The sequence below is a fragment of the Cryptomeria japonica genome, chromosome 10 (genome assembly GCF_030272615.1).
Source record: "Cryptomeria japonica chromosome 10, Sugi_1.0, whole genome shotgun sequence".
NCBI lineage: Eukaryota > Viridiplantae > Streptophyta > Pinopsida > Cupressales > Cupressaceae > Cryptomeria > Cryptomeria japonica.
The window spans coordinates 173,831,002-173,847,161 of record NC_081414.1 but is presented as its reverse complement, the minus strand read 5'-3'; the positions used below and the strand labels follow the sequence as shown (position 1 = coordinate 173,847,161).

General features: G+C 35.3%; 1 protein-coding gene across 1 annotated transcript; it reads left to right on the top strand.

Annotated features, from left to right (window-relative positions):
* The first annotated feature begins 485 nt into the window (after positions 1-485).
* Positions 486-8,878, top strand: LOC131067160 (putative UPF0481 protein At3g02645). Its single transcript, XM_058002106.2, has 2 exons — positions 486-566; positions 7,271-8,878. The coding sequence occupies exon 2, from the start codon at positions 7,293-7,295 to the stop codon at positions 8,853-8,855; it is 1,563 nt and encodes a 520-aa protein (XP_057858089.2). The 5' UTR covers positions 486-566; positions 7,271-7,292; the 3' UTR covers positions 8,856-8,878.
* The last annotated feature ends 7,282 nt before the right edge of the window (positions 8,879-16,160 follow it).

Genomic DNA, 16,160 nt, shown 5'->3' with positions numbered 1-16,160 from the left:
AACATTTGATCAAAAACACAAAGTCTGCAAATCACAATGGTTTTTTACGCAATTTCTACTGGTTCTATTCTCCTCATCTACCTTTTCAATGTTGTTTTACAACGAAAAAATCCATTGAAAAACAATTGTGTTATGCGAATTTGTATTTTTTATCAAGCGTTGTTTTGCATGAAGAATAGCCGTTGCTGAATTGGAGTGGGTTGTGTGTAAAACATACAAAACGCGCAGGATTGACATCAATAAAATATCAGCTCTGTAGACTTGTGACCTCTATATCAAGAGCACAAATTCTCCACCACTAAACCAACTCAGACGGTACATCTACAAAATAATTAATTGATATCCACAAAGTAGATGCATTAACTGTAATTAACTGGCATCCACAAAGTAGAGTACGTAATTCCATCAAATTTCTCTGCAATTGACTGGTTAAGTATTGGAAAGCACAACAATGGTTCACATGTTATGGCACGCATATGCGCAGTGTTTTTTGTTGGAAGGAAAATTGCAGAGACGAGTGTCAAAGCTTCAAATTGGAGTTCCATTGTTTTATCTGTCTTAACCAGGTACGCCGCCACCTCTCTTCTCAATAAAAGATGTAAAATGTCATACCATACTCAGAAAAATGTTTCTTGATCAATTAATGTTGTGTCTTCACTCCTTCATTTCTTGTGGCTTTAGTTCTAATACATGTTCCTAGATCTCGCAAAAGAAAATTTCTTGAGTTTTGGAATCTATTTTTGTTTTCCCTCTTTCTTTTTCTCCCTTTATGAGTTCGTCAAGAGCTTGATTTATTTTTACTGCTACTTTCAGATTCTTGAAGTCTTTTTTAAAGTACAAATTTATATGACCAAATGTTAAAAACTTTTAGGGTAGAGCACAGAAGTTAGAGTATAACATTGTTTGTGTCCACTGTCTATGTAGCTTCCAACCGGAACATACAACAAATTTATGGTGTGATATTAACCTGAACAGATAACAAATTTATGATACTTATGGCAACGGAAACCTCTAGAACTCAAACCAGAAATATAGAGCAAAACAATGCTATATTTATTTTCTTATTGTTTTATACTTAATTAACGCATCTCTTGTAGTAATGAAACATCTATCTGTTATGGAGTAATGACCAGCATGGCTATTGATCATAAAATCCTCTATAACTCTGCCGTAATATTCTGAGCTGAGCTTAATAGATCGCTGCGAAACGTAACCAGACATATTTTGAGCCGTACGTTAAGCAGTAGAGGGGGTCTTTTGCTGAGGAATAATGCAACTTCTCTTTCCCAATCGGTTTGCCAGTGGGAACTGTATTTGTGCTTAAACTAGTAGTAAAGTGAGTTGAATGCCCTGTAGCAAGCATTCTACAACTCATTGTAGATTGAAACGATTGACCCTAAGGGTGAGAGACTATAATTCTTGGGTGGGAGGCCTCCGCCCCTACTATTCTAACAGAGTGGTAGGTGGGAAGGAGTGGTGGGTGGGAAGCATGTTACGCAGAGAATCTTTCTCAGGATGCAATTACTTGTGTGGGGATGGGCGGGCCACCCATCCCGTGGACGCCAATCTTTAGTATTCTGGTGTTTCACTCATTGCCTGGCTCAAAAGAGCGCACATTAAGGTTTGACTCATTGCGTGGTTCTGGGTTCTGTGGTGGAAGTGAAAAATCAAATATTGCAGAACAAGTTAGATGCTTGCAAAGAAGTATTGAAGAAAAAGAAATAACAATAGAAGATACAAATAAACATCCACAAGGCAAGGTATCGGTGTTCTTATAGTTCAGGAGAAAATAGTTTCAAACTTACAACTCTTTTATAGTCTGAATTTGCAAATTACTACAACGACAATTACAAATTTACCCCGAGAGACAACATAGATATATGCAGAAAATCCTCAACTCAAAAGAAAGTAAGAACTTTTTCACAAAGAAGAACTCCATAGAACTCCACTGACTCTCGACAGCCACAGTCACTGCAACTTGTGCCCGATCCAGCTACATCCATCATTTTATGTATGCATGATGCAAACAGATTGAAAAGACATGATGTCATAATGAGATGTCAGTCAGAGTTCTATCAAGTAAAAGATTTTTTAATAACCACCATCTGGGGAGAGACACAAAAATCTTAACTCTTTGTTTTTTTATCTATTTTTAGATCTTTGCAAATACAAATAGAACTAGATCCTTTTATAGTATACAATACTGAATTCATTTTTTTTTGAGTCTTAAAGTATATAGGACTACCTCGTAAAAGATACCTAGCTGTGCTACAAATATAAGGTGCATTACCTACCTCTCCAAGGGTTGAACTTGTAGCTTTAAAACAAATTGTCTATGCAACCACAGGACACCTACTGTTCTGATGACTGCATAGATGCTTCTACCTTTAAATACCTACTTCCAAAACACCTTTTAATTAATTTAGTGAACTTCTGATCTAAAATACCTTATACCTAAGGACTTAACTAGCTACCACTCTCTAACGCAATACAGAGAGAGAGAGCGCTACCAGGTTTTGTATTTGGTACATGTCTCATTGCTTCCTCCATGAGATTAAAGATCTGCATTTACATTTTACTTTGGCTGCTTGCTAGGATTTTTTATTTTTGTACTGGGATTACTGGCATTATTTCAGACTCTTAGGACAGGACATGGTTGTCTGCCTCCCAAATGTGCATACCTTATACCTAAGGACTTGAACCAACCACCACTCTCTAACGCAATACACAGAGAGAGAGAGCTACCAGGTTTTGCATTTGGTATCTGTCTCTTTGCTTTCTCCACGAGATCAAAGATCTACATTTACATTTTACTTGGCTGCTTGCTAGGGTTTTCTTTTTGTATTGGCGTTATTTCAGACGCTTAGGACAGGACATGGTTGTCTCCCTCTCAAACGTACATACCTACTTACAAATGTTGTCAGCCTTATCAGAAGGTGATAAAGTAATCTTTTGAGCTCTGCCAAATGTCAAATGTCATTGTCTATGCAGGGAGCAGAGTGCATCCTGATTAGACTGTTTTTTTCATTTAAATTTAAATTACATATTACAGAATTTATCTTATCTCTATAAATTCAATTATGCACTCTTTTATCCTACATCAAATTTCTTTTTCTGTGCGATTTGATAAAAAACAATATTTTTCTACGAAGGGACGGGGGAGCAATGCACGGATGGAGTCAGTCTATGGTCACCCGTCAAATGATTTTACTGACCACTGAATAGTTTACTCAGAGTTAGTGTATGTCGCCATCTTATTAAATTTAAGCGGCTCAGAATTTGGTCGATCTAGGGATGATATCGGGCAATCCGCTCACCTCATGTCAATTGTCAATTTAATGACCACTAAACAGTTAGATGACAGTCCGTCCAATTACCTGGCAACGTACCTAATGTTCAAATTCAGACAACGGCGCGCATACTCTCCAAACCCTTTGGAATGAATCTACACCTGACAATTTAATAAGGACACGGTCTGATTATTTGAGCTCCAGGGCTCTAAATACTGTGAATTGGCGTGGGTTGTGTGTAAAACATACATAACACGTGGGAGTGGCATTAATAAAATGTCAGCTCTTCAATCATTTCGATGTGTACGCACCAAAGGAGCACATATTTCGATGTGCTTGTTTTTTCTTATATGGAGTGCATATAGAAGGGAAGGCATCATGGCATAAGAATGTTGTAAATTTGAGCAAAAAGTTATAGTTTGAATTAAATTTTCACTTATGTGCAATTTTTACTTGTGTAATTTTCTCTCAAGAATGACGTTTCTAAAGTTCAATCTTCCTACATTTATATATATAAATTCAAAAATAATTATACTTATTAGGAACTTCTTACTTTTAATGTTTTTAATATGTAATTTTTAAAAATAAAATAATAACATTATTAAAATTTTAAAATAATATATATCTTAAAATCACAATATATTATGGATATTTTAGTTCATAATAACTATTAAAATAAAAACGTACAAATTAACATTAAAAATTAAACATATGACTTATTATTAAAAAAATAAATATATAATTTTAAAATTAAACTATTATTTACCTAATGTATTTTAAAATTAAACTATTATTTACTATTATTTACTCACTGAACGCTTGGCACGAAAATAGTGATTACAATCTCCAATCTACGATAACTACACACCAACCAAGAACGGTTCGACAATGTACGGTTTGATTGGACCGGTTAGTTAGACGGTGATTGGCGTCATGGCATGGGGGCCACCCATGGAGAAGGCATGGCATGGGGGGGCCATTTTGTCCGCTGCGTAGCCATTGCCCTCACTTTTCACTGCAGCTTTCTTACATCTTTTGTGTATATCTGCAAAATGAATTTATGATTCTGTCAAATCTCCTATGTAATTAACTGGCATCCACAAAGTGGAGTACATGATTCTGTCAATTTTTCTCTATAATTATCTGGCCAAATATTGGAAAGCAAAGCTATGGTTCACATGTTCTGGTAGGTATCTCTAAGCTTCAAATCGGAGTTCAATTGTTTTATCTGTCTTTATAACCAGGTACACCACAACCTCTCTTCTCAATAAAAGATGTAGAATGCCATGCCATGATCTAAAAAATGCTTCTTATTTGATCAATTTACTTCTGACATAAGTGCCTACATCGTAAAGGTAGGAATTTAATGAGGAGTTTCCGAAGCTGTTTTTCTTGTCTCCCTTTCTTTTTATCTTTTGATGAGTTCGTCATGAGTTTGATTTAGGGGAGAGGATTCAATATATGTGCACCCTAACTTCGCACTTCTCAAAATCTTAAGTGGAAATTTCAAATCACTACGAATTTTTTATAGCAACTTACTTGGCAAGTCTTCTGCTTATAACTAAGGTTTCAGGGCCACATCATCAAATATGATGCCACATCAGCATGTTTTTTGCCAAGGTGTCCAAAACAACCAAAAAAAAAAGTGAGATTGATAGGTGTGCAAAAGAGCCTCAATACTTGTGCAATTGATGTGACATCACATGATTGGTTACTTTTCACAACAAATGGTATATTTCATTCAGTTATTGGTACTGCAATGTTGTACAAAAGTTGGACATTAAATCAACAAGTATGGGGTATTAAATCAACAACTTCTATCACAAGAATTGGAACGCGTTCAACTATTAGGTCCTTTCCCCTATTTTCACTGCTAGTTTCAAATGCTCGATTTTTTTTTTTTAAAGTACAAATTTAGATGACCAAATATTAAAAACTTATACTCATTAGGGTAGAGCACATAAGTTACAATATATCATTGTTTGTGTTCACTATTCATGCAACTTACGACCAAAACAAACAACAAATTTATCATGTGATACTAACCAAAACAAACAACAAATTTATCCTGTGATACTAACCTGAACCGATAACAAATTTATACTATTTATGATAAGAGAAACCTCTAAATCTATAATATATTGATTAAATGATAATATTATTGTTGTGACCATTAAAGTAAGCCCTTATAGTCATATGCGTTGGGTAAGAAACCCCAATTGTAATCTCACCATAACTGTAGATCAAAAACATTCCTACACAATATTTACTACATACTTCTAAAAAAAAATTAAAAAAATACAATGCTATTTTTATCGTCTTATACTTATTTAATACATCTTCGGTGATAATGAAACACCTATATGTTATGGAGTAACGACCAGTATGGCTATTGATCGCAAAATCCTCTATTACTCTGCCGTAATATTTTGAGCTGCATTTGCGGAACCTAACCACATTCATGTTTTGCGCCGTATCTTAAGCAGTAGAGGAGGTCTTTTGCTAGGGAATAAGGGGACTTTTCCTTCCCAATCTGTTTGCGAGCGGGAACTGTAATTGTGCTTAAACTAGTAGTTAAGTGAGTTGAGTGCCCTGGAGGAAGCATTCTGCAACTCACTCTAGATTGAAATGATTGATCCGGAGGGGGAAGCCTCTCATATGAAATGCACCTCATACGTTAATAAATAAGATGCATCTATACCATATTATTAGCGTGCGAGGTGTGTTTCATATGACTGCATAAACGCTGCTACATCTTTCAGGCTATACAATCATATAAATCGTCAGAAGTACATGTATAAAGAAGCGCATCAAGATATGTCTCTTGTATTTTTATGATGTATGACTGTATAGCCAGTTCTGTGTGAAAATGGCGGACCGTAAAGGGGTCTCCCACCCACACTGTAAACCCCATAATACTTAACCTTTTTAATACACGAGCCTATCTATATTTAGAACAGATCTAATATGTGGATGCCTGGTTTTCCTGAAAAAAGTTGAGGGTATATGAAAAAAGTTGAGGGTATATCTATATTTGGAACGGATCTAATATGTGGATGGCTGGTTTTTCTGAAAAAAGTAGAGGGTATATCTATATTTAGAACGGATCTAATATGTAGATGGCTGGTTTTCCTGAAAAAAGTAGAGGGTATATCTATATTTAGAACGGATCTAACATGTCGATGACTGGTTTTCCTCAAAAAAGTAGAGGGTATTGGAGAGGGCAGTGTGGGCTATCAGAGTGCACCCATCTATAGTGTATTTTATAAGTCTAATGTTTAATATAATACACTATGGGTGGGTGCATTGTGGTAGTCTCATAGTCATTTGTGTTGGAGAGGGGGATCCGTGGGAGTGTGAGGATGTCGAAAAATATAAATTAAAATTTTATCATCAATTGAAAAACTGCTCTGAAAATATTAATAAAAAAAGAAGATTGTTTTTCTACAATAATCGAATTGGCTATTTATTTATAAAATTAACAAACAAGATATAACTAAATTGACTTTAATTATGGAGTATAGACATGCAAATTTGAATATGTAGAAAATAAAAGATAATTAAAAAAAATTAATATCACAAAAATGCAAAATGGAGTTACACGAGTCCTTAAAAAACTATCATCCATTCAATTGATCATCCATATCTCCAATTTCCACATGATTAATAGAGATGAGTCCTAACTAATGTTTGAAGGCACCAAAATTGGTTACATAAGAAGTTGGGTGAAAACATTTGCAATTAAGGACGAAACTTTTCCAGTTGAATGATCAATAGAGATGAGTCCTAACTAATGTTTGAAGGCACCAAAATTGGTTACATAAGAATTTGGGTGAAAACATTTGCAATGAAGGACGAAATTGCAATTTCACTTGTCCATCTTGAACCCAAAGACTAATCGTCCTTTTAGGTATTACATGCTTGTTATTTGTTCACTGTGCCTTTGCATATTTCTTAAACTATTTTTTTCTGGTGTGTAGGTAAAGTTGATCAAATTATTAAATGGCAGACGAAAACAACACAGAGACTGTTAAGATAGACATTCATGGTAAAATAAGATGTACAGTCCAAGATGGAGAGAGGGAATGCCTTTTGGATGTGAACAGCGAAGCCGAATCTTGGATTGATCAAGTTAAAAGCATGCATGTATCCAAAAAGTACTTAGACCGAAAAACATCTGATGGTGTGTCTATATATCGGGTGCCTCCATGTATAAAGAATACCAAACACGAATCTTATGATCCTGTGGTTGCGCTTCTTGGACCTTATCATCACAGAAAACACCAGCAGCTGACCGTAATGGACGAATATAAGCTTCAAGCAGTAGATAGAACCTTAGAAAGGATACCTCGTATGACCGTAGAACAGTTAGTTATGAAGGTTGAAGAGTTAGAGATGAAGATCAGATCTTGCTATGAAGACTGGGCCACTGAATGGGATAGAGAGACGCTGGCCTGGATGATGGTGATGGATGGATGCTTTATTCTCGAATTCCTTCGAATGGAATTACCCAATTCTAGCCTTGTTTTCTGCTCCCAGAGAAGTGATAACATTAAAAGACGAGAAATTGTATTGGACATTTTGAAGCTAGAAAATCAGATTCCTTTCTTCATTCTTCAAATGATCGTAGACTTGGAGATTAGAGACCCTGGAGCCGTGCCAGCCTTTTTAGCCAAACGGTTAGACAGTCTCATCGGTGGGTTTTTTCAAGGCTACCCATTTTCACTCGAAGAAAATAGACATGAAAAAACGGTATGTAATGGTGTCAACGAAAATGAAAACGTAATTGCGAAACTTATTAATGGAGGTGTAAGCCATCTATTGGATTTGTCGCGGAGGGTGATTGAAAATTTGTTATCAAATTCGGCTTCTGGTTGCGAATCTGATATTCCCCCAAAAAGTTGTTCTTGCAATGTTCAATGCGGTGTTTCTACTTGCATTGCCACTCCAAATGGCGTTGCTTGTTTTAGAGGGGCTCCTACATTTGGCTGCCTTCGTCGTTCTTCTAGAGTAGATGGAAGCATGATACCTTCAGCAGAAAAGTTGCAAAGAGCTGGAATTAAATTGAAGCTAAGCACTGAAGGAAAATTCGATTTTAAACGCAATTGTTTCCGACGCGGAACACTTTATCTTCCTCAAATCATTGTCGACGATGACACAGAAATATTTTTGAGAAACCTTGTGGCTTTTGAAGAGTGTCAAAGGAAGGAAAACTCTGCAATTAAGCGAGTAATTTCGCGCAACATGTATATAATGGATAACTTAATCGACTCCAAGGAGGACGTTGGGCTATTTCGCAGAGCAAATATTGTGAAGAATTATCTGGGGACTGAGGAGGAAGTAGCTCGAATATTCAATGATTTGTGCGTCGGAATCACTTACAAAGGTGATTTCGAGAATATTTTGAGAAATGTTAACGAACATTATAACAGCCAACTGACAGTGTGGATTAGCGATTTCAGGAAAGAGCATTGTTCAAGGCCATGGTATGTTATCTCTTTAGTGGCAGCCGTAATACTTTTAGTACTCACCCTTCTCCAAACCATCTATACAATGAGAAGTTAAATTTCCATCCAGATTATTTTAGAGCTTCATGTTTAAAAGCTATCTTGGTTATTACATTAAGTTGATATATTAGAAAGTACAATTTGATTTTTTAGATGAGTGTATTGATAATGATACCAGTATATATGTAAAGATGTTATTCAATTTACAATTTTAAAGTATAATTTTACAAAATAATAGTCTCAATTATGTTTATATAATTTAAAAATTTACAATTATAAAATATTTATATTTATATTAATATTATGTCAATAATATTGATATGAATATTAGATATAGTGTGGAAGTTTCTAATTATTCAGATTTTGAATCTTTTAAAGCTGCTATTCAAAATGTCAGTTTTTTTCTTCTTTTTGAATTTATTTTAAATTATTCATCTCTGCATGCATATATTATCTTTTCCAGTTCTATGATATCTATCATTGTCTTAATGTGAAGATGGCTTGCACATGATGGTGCACAAAGGACAAGCCGTGCACTGATTGTGGCCCAATTAACTGGACTTGACCAAGGTGAGTTAGATAATAGGGAAGGCATTAACTAAGATGTGTGACAGAAATATCTAATAGATTGGGACCTAAAAATACTGGCAATACTCTGGGCCTAGCACTAGATATAAGGGAACCGATAAATATACCCCATTTAAGTTGGTCTATGATTTGGATGCTATAGTTTCGATGAAATTCATTATACCGAATATGTTGACTGCATTAACTTTGCAGATCGAGGGTGACCAATATTTAGCACAAAGGTTGCAAGATTTGAGCAAACTGGATGAATTACGACAAATTACAATATGCAATCACCAGTTAGAGTGGTAGAGACAAAAGTGGCATGACCGAAATATGAGATTGAAGACATTAAGAATAGGGGACCTAGTCTTGATGTATGATAACAAACACAAGAAGCAAGGGAAGCTCAAAGTGCAATGGTTGGGACCTTATTACATCCACGAGATCAATAATTCCAGAGCGACCAGAATAAAACAGCTAGATGGCAATTTGATACCAAAACATATTAATGCCAATGCTATTGGATGATCCTTATTCCCCTTAGTTTGTGCCAGGACCGCCCCTATGTCTATTTTAGAAGCACCAACACGTACATGAAATGGTATATTCTAGTCCGAGAATGTCAATATAGGTGCTTCAGTGGTCTTCTGCTTTATGATGTCAAACGACTTTTGCGTCTCTTTATTCCAAGTGATTCCCCTACCATTCTTCTTCTTCAACAATTCTTTCAGCGTTGCAGCAATGCTAGCATACCTTTTTATAAACTTCTGGTGATATCTGGTATATCCCAAGAATGTTTTCATCTCTGGTACAGTTTTTGGTGCCGGTAGATTGAGAATCAAAGTGATCTCATAGGATCTACCATCAATCCCTTGTTGCATATGATATGTCCCAACAACATTCCAAATGGTACTGCAAGCACACATTTCCTTGCATTAAGTGATATTCAAACGCTTCTACATCTATCTAATATCATCCAGAGCACTAGTCCATATATCGTCCAATCCTTCCAAGTATATATACTTCCAAGAAATATGGTATGAAGTCCTTAAAAATACTGATCATGATTTGGCTGAATATTGCGAGTGAATTCTTCAATCCAAAGGGCATGACTGTATACATGTAGGATCTCCAATCCATAGCAAAGGTTGTCTTAGGCTGATCTTCCTCCTTTATCTTCACTTGGTGGTATCCGAAAAACCCAATTGTAAATGAATATATTTCCCTCCTGGCAATCGATTCCAATATCTCTTTTGTGAATGGGCTACGGAAAGGTCCATGAATACAGGTTTTCTTCAATTACTAGAAATACACACAAATCCTTATTTCTTCCACTGGTTTAATAATTCCTGCATTCAACATCTTATCCAGCTCTATCTTCACCTTCTTCATATTGGTCCTTTGATATGCACTTGCAACACGTTCATATGAATCCTATTGGTTCTCTAAGATAAATTTTAAATATGTATATTGTTGCTTGATAAAATAAAAATAAAAGTAATATATAATATATTATAACATAGTGATTTATACATCATCGTATGATAGTTTGTTTCACTTTTTCATAAAAATGAGATATTAAAATCAATATTTTTAATTCAAATTTATGAGATATTAAAATCAATATTTTTAATTCAAATTTATGAGATATTAAAATCAACATTGGTAATTCAAATTTTACTTTCTATCACTCATAGCAATTAAACCATTTAGATTTTCAAAAATTGTGTGAACTAAAAAGTTCTGAGTTATTCCATGTAGAATCTAAATCTATTTTAAGAAATTAAATTAGTTATGACATTTTTTATGTATGTTTTAATAACTTATTTTCTCTAGTTAATAGTATTTTTTAAAATGACTAATGCATAAATTTTTAATAAAGAGGATAAACCTATATCATGTAAAATAGATTCATAACTCTAGTATCTAGCATGTAGATACTTTTCCATAATTTTTTTGTTACACATTTTATTTTCTTACTTTTTAGGTGGGATTAATTATAAATTAGACATAGGATTATATCATAATGCTCAAAATTTTCTCTATATATCCAAACTAACCTTTTGATTGTTGAAGCAAAGACATCAATATCTAGTATTTAAATATTTTTTCTCTATTTTAGTATTTTTTCATGTGTGGAGTACGAATTTTGATGTTACATGAAAAATATATGTTTACTAGAAAAATAGAAAATAAATATTATAATAAAATAAAATATATTTAATTATACTTATTAGAAAGATTGTTATTAGGATACAATCTTGCAAATTATGTTATCATATTGATTCCATTTGCTGGTCCAACCAAAGATTGAAGTTCAAAAAAATTGAACCAAATCTAAGCACTAAGGTAGAAAGGGAAATCCAAGGGTGTCCATCAAAGGAGCTTCAAATGAAGGCATCTTAGAATGATGTTGTACAAGAAAATTTATTTGAATCTCCCTTCCATTTACAAAAAAATTAAAATGTTAAAAGTGAAGGGACTTTCATTTGAAGGTTTTTATGTAATCATCTTTGAATGAAGGTGTTTCATGATTTTCATCCCAATCCCCATCCAAATTTTTTAGGTCCCACAAATGAGACTCACTATTGTGGGTCTACCCTTACGTGAGGAAAACTCATTCAAGAGAAAAACCATATAATATAAACTAACTCAATGTATTACGTAGTAATCAATAGTTACAAAATTATTATAGAGTGTAATCCTTTATAATATTATTGCCTAGAAGATATCTCAATTTGGCCTCTGGGTTTGCAAAGATGGGAGGATATTTGAACCAAATTGATCTAGATGAATTCTCCCAGTTTAAAAATAATGGTGAAATTTGGAACAAGGTGATTTGGGGCAACTTGGACTCCTATGTGGAGGGTATGACCGACCATGATCCCAAATTATCTATGGCTTTTGTTCAAGGACGGGATAATGGTGCTATGAAGATTGGGAGTGTTACCTTTGTGGTTTCTGAGGAGACCATTGCGAAAGTATCTAGGTTCCAGACCTAGATGGTGTCACCTTCCCCAAAAAACCTAAGGAGAATTATAAGGAAGATTTTGAAGGTTCCTTTGATCCTAATGAAGGGGTCTCTAAATTCCAAAGCAGTTATAATAGAGAGGAGCTCCTCAATGTTTGGAAGGAGGCTACCCTGCTCTTTATGAAATACTTCACTCTGGATGGTAGGAAGAGAAGATTTCACCTTCAGCTCTTCCCTATGTTGAACCACCTGCGCCATGGGGTAAGATTGAACTCTCCTTATTGGGTTTTATCTTCCTTGTCTCAATCTATTTCTAGGGTTGTTACTAAAGATAAACCCCCCTTCATCAGGATCTTATCCGTAGGCTGTATTATTTTCATTTGGACCAAACCCCCTCGAGTGGGATCCCCACTATTGAAATCGGGTATGCCTACGACCCCAACTTGTATGTTGACCTTATTGTCACTCCTCTGAAACTACGAGCTCAAATTGGTCCCCTGCCAAGAATGTTAATGATGATGCTAACCCTACCCCTTCTCCCACAAACCCTTCCCCTTCTGCAAATACTAAGCCTCTAAGCTTGATTATGGTCTTCACCAAGATTGTGAAGGACATTCACAATGATGTGCAAAGACAGGATGAATAGCTCAAATGGTTTTGTGGGAAAATGAATGTGGCAATAAATAAAATCAATAGGTTGGAGGCAGCCATTGAGGCCAAAGCTGGGCCAAATACATGGATTGAGGCTGTGCACGAGGACAAAGTTTGGAGGGATGCTAATTATTTTATTGGCCTAACAAAGAATTGGGACAAGGTGAACAAGAGGATCAATGACCTCAAAGTTAAGATTAAGATGATTGGGATAAAATTGGAGGTGGAAAAAATTAGGCGCTCCCATGGAGCCCTTAAAATAAAAATTGAGGAGGCTAATTCAACTTGTACCATTGTAGCCAACATACATAATACTTCTCTAGAGGCCATCCAAACCATACAAGTTGAACTTAATGGAAAAAGGGAGAAGAAGTGAAAGTGGACTGCGCCTATGATTGCAGGTTCAGGCCCCACAAAATCCCTAGTTAAAACCACCTCGGATTTTGCACTTGTGTCCTTTGGCTCTAGGTTTGGGTCTTCTAAAAACATGTCATTTTCTGACAAAGTCCTAATTTTATGTTAGGATTGGTAGGATAAAAACTCCCCCATGTAGTTGGCCATCTCTTCATGCCTTTCATGGGTGGTTTTGCTTATTTTTTGCTTTCTACTTGTTCTGTTTTTTCTGGTTCTATTCCTACTAATCTTTTAGTTTCTCTGTTGGTTTTCGCGTGTCCCTACTGAGTTTTTGTAATGGGTTAGAAGGGGGTCTTATGGCTGGCTTTGCATCCCTCATGTGCCCCAAGTGTCGCTATGTAGATATCGTAACTTGTTTCATCTAAATTCTAAAGTCAATAGTTGCTTAATTGCAAAAGTTGATGATTGTTGGCTTTGGCATCGAAGATTTTGTCATATAAACTTTGATAACATTGTAAGAATCAGTAAGTCCAAATCGGTAAGAGATTTGGCATAGTTGGACAAACCGGTTAATGCTTTATGCAAGGAATGACAGTTAGGAAAGATGACATCCTCAACCTTCAAGGGAAAATCTTTCTCAACCGAACATTTGCTAGATTTGGTTCATACCGACCTTTGTGGACCAATGAGAACTAGGAGTATTCAAGGTGATCGGTATTTCATGATCTTTACTAATGATTGCTCAAGAATGATGTGGGTCACATTATTGAAGGACAAAACATAATATTTTAGAAATTTTTAGGCATTTAGAGCCTTAGTTGAAAATGAAAGCGGAAGAAAGCTTAAGTGCTTAAGAACTTATCAAGGTGGTAAATTTACTTCAGATGAATTCACTAGATACTATGAAGACAGTGGAATTAAGAGGCAACTTTCTGCACCTAGGACACCACAACAGAATGGTACTGCAGAGAGGAACAATTGGTCAATAGTTGAAGCTGTAGGGACTATGCTAATTCAAGGAGGTGTAGCGAAGACATTCTAGAGGGAAGTTGTCAGCACATTTGTTTACACAATGAACTGGATACTAGTTAAAAGAGGTAAGGATAAGACCCCTTATGAATACTGGTATGGTAGATCACCCGATGTCAGTTACTTTAAGATTTTTGGTAGCAAATATTTTATCAAAAGAGGTGACTATATTGGTAAGTTTGATGCTAAGAGTGATGAAGACATATTTCTTGGTTACTCCACCAAGAGCAAAGATTACAAATGTTACAACAACCAAATAAGAAGATCATTGAAAGTGTTAATGTCTGAGTGGATGAGTTTCTTGAAGATTCAGGAGAAACCAGTAAGGAGGAGGAAGAAGAACCTTACATACTGATTTTGGAACTAGAACCGATAAATCCAGAAGTTGTTAAACTAAATAATGATGCACCAGTTCAACCGAAACACACAGGTTCTGCAAAAGATCAAGAAAGTGAACTAGACTCAATCATAATCCTAATCAGATTATTGGAGATAAAGATGCACGTGTGTTAACTAGAAGAGGGATAAGAGAGAATTCTTGTATGATCTCCACTATTGAGCCTAGAACAACAAAAGAAGCCTTTGGAGATGACACTGGATCAAGGCTATGGAAGAAAATTTGACCAGATTGAGAAGAAAAATACATGGACATTGGTACCCAGACCAGAGAACAAGAATGTAATAGGTGCAAAATGGTTATTCAAAAATAAACTAAATGAAGATGGAGTAGTAGTTATAAATAAAGCCAGACTGGTATGCAAAGGTTATGCACAAGAAGAAGGTGAAGACTATGGTGAGACATTTGCACCACTTGCAAGATTGGAAGGTGTTAGGAATCTACTTGTATTTGCAGCATATAGAGGATTCAAGGTATATCAGATGGATGTGAAGTTAGGATTTCTAAATAGAATATTGGAAGAGGAAGTATACATTGAACAACCAGATGATTATGCTTTAATTGAAGCAAAGGATATGGTGTGCAAATTACACGAGGCACTATATGGTTTGAAGCAAGCACCTAGGGCATGGTATTGAAGACTACATTCTCACTTAGTGAAGACTGGTTTTCAAAGAACCAGTGAAGACAATAACATATATCTCAAGATAGAAGGAGATAAGATACTGGTTAGTGAGGTATTTGTGGATGATATCATTTTTGGAGGTAATGATGACATGTGTGATGACTTTGCTAATGAGATGAAAAGTGAATTTGAGATATCTCTGGTAGGTGAGATAAAATTATTTATAGGTTTGCAAATTCAACAGATGAAAAAAGGAATTTTTATCACACAGTACAAGTATGTGAAAGAGGTGTTGAAGACTTTTGGAATGGGAGACTGTAAACCAATTGGACCACCAATGGTTACAAGCTATAAATTGTCTAAGGAAGATATTTTTGCATCAGTTGATGAAAAAGATTACAGGTCTATATCATAGGGAAACTACATTATGTTGTTCATAGGGGACCAAATATTGCTCATGCAGTCGGATTAGTTGCTAGATTTAAAAAAAGTCCGAACGAGACACACATGGTAGCAACTAAAATAATTTTCAGATATTTGAAAAGTACAATTTATTATGGATTATGGTATCCATATGTAGGAGACTTTGATTTTAAAGTCCATACAAATGCAGACTGGGCAGATAATGTTGATGACATGAAGAGTACAACTGGAGGAGCATTTTTTCTTGGAGGTAGACTTGTGGCTTGGAGCAGCAAGAAACAGAGTTGTATCTCTCAATCAACCACAGAAGCTAAATATGTTGCAGCATACATGAACTATACAC

Coding starts and splice junctions, on each gene's coding strand:
- LOC131067160 (XM_058002106.2), top strand. CDS start 7,293: ATGGCAGACGAAAACAACACAGAGACTGTTAAGATAGACATTCATGGT.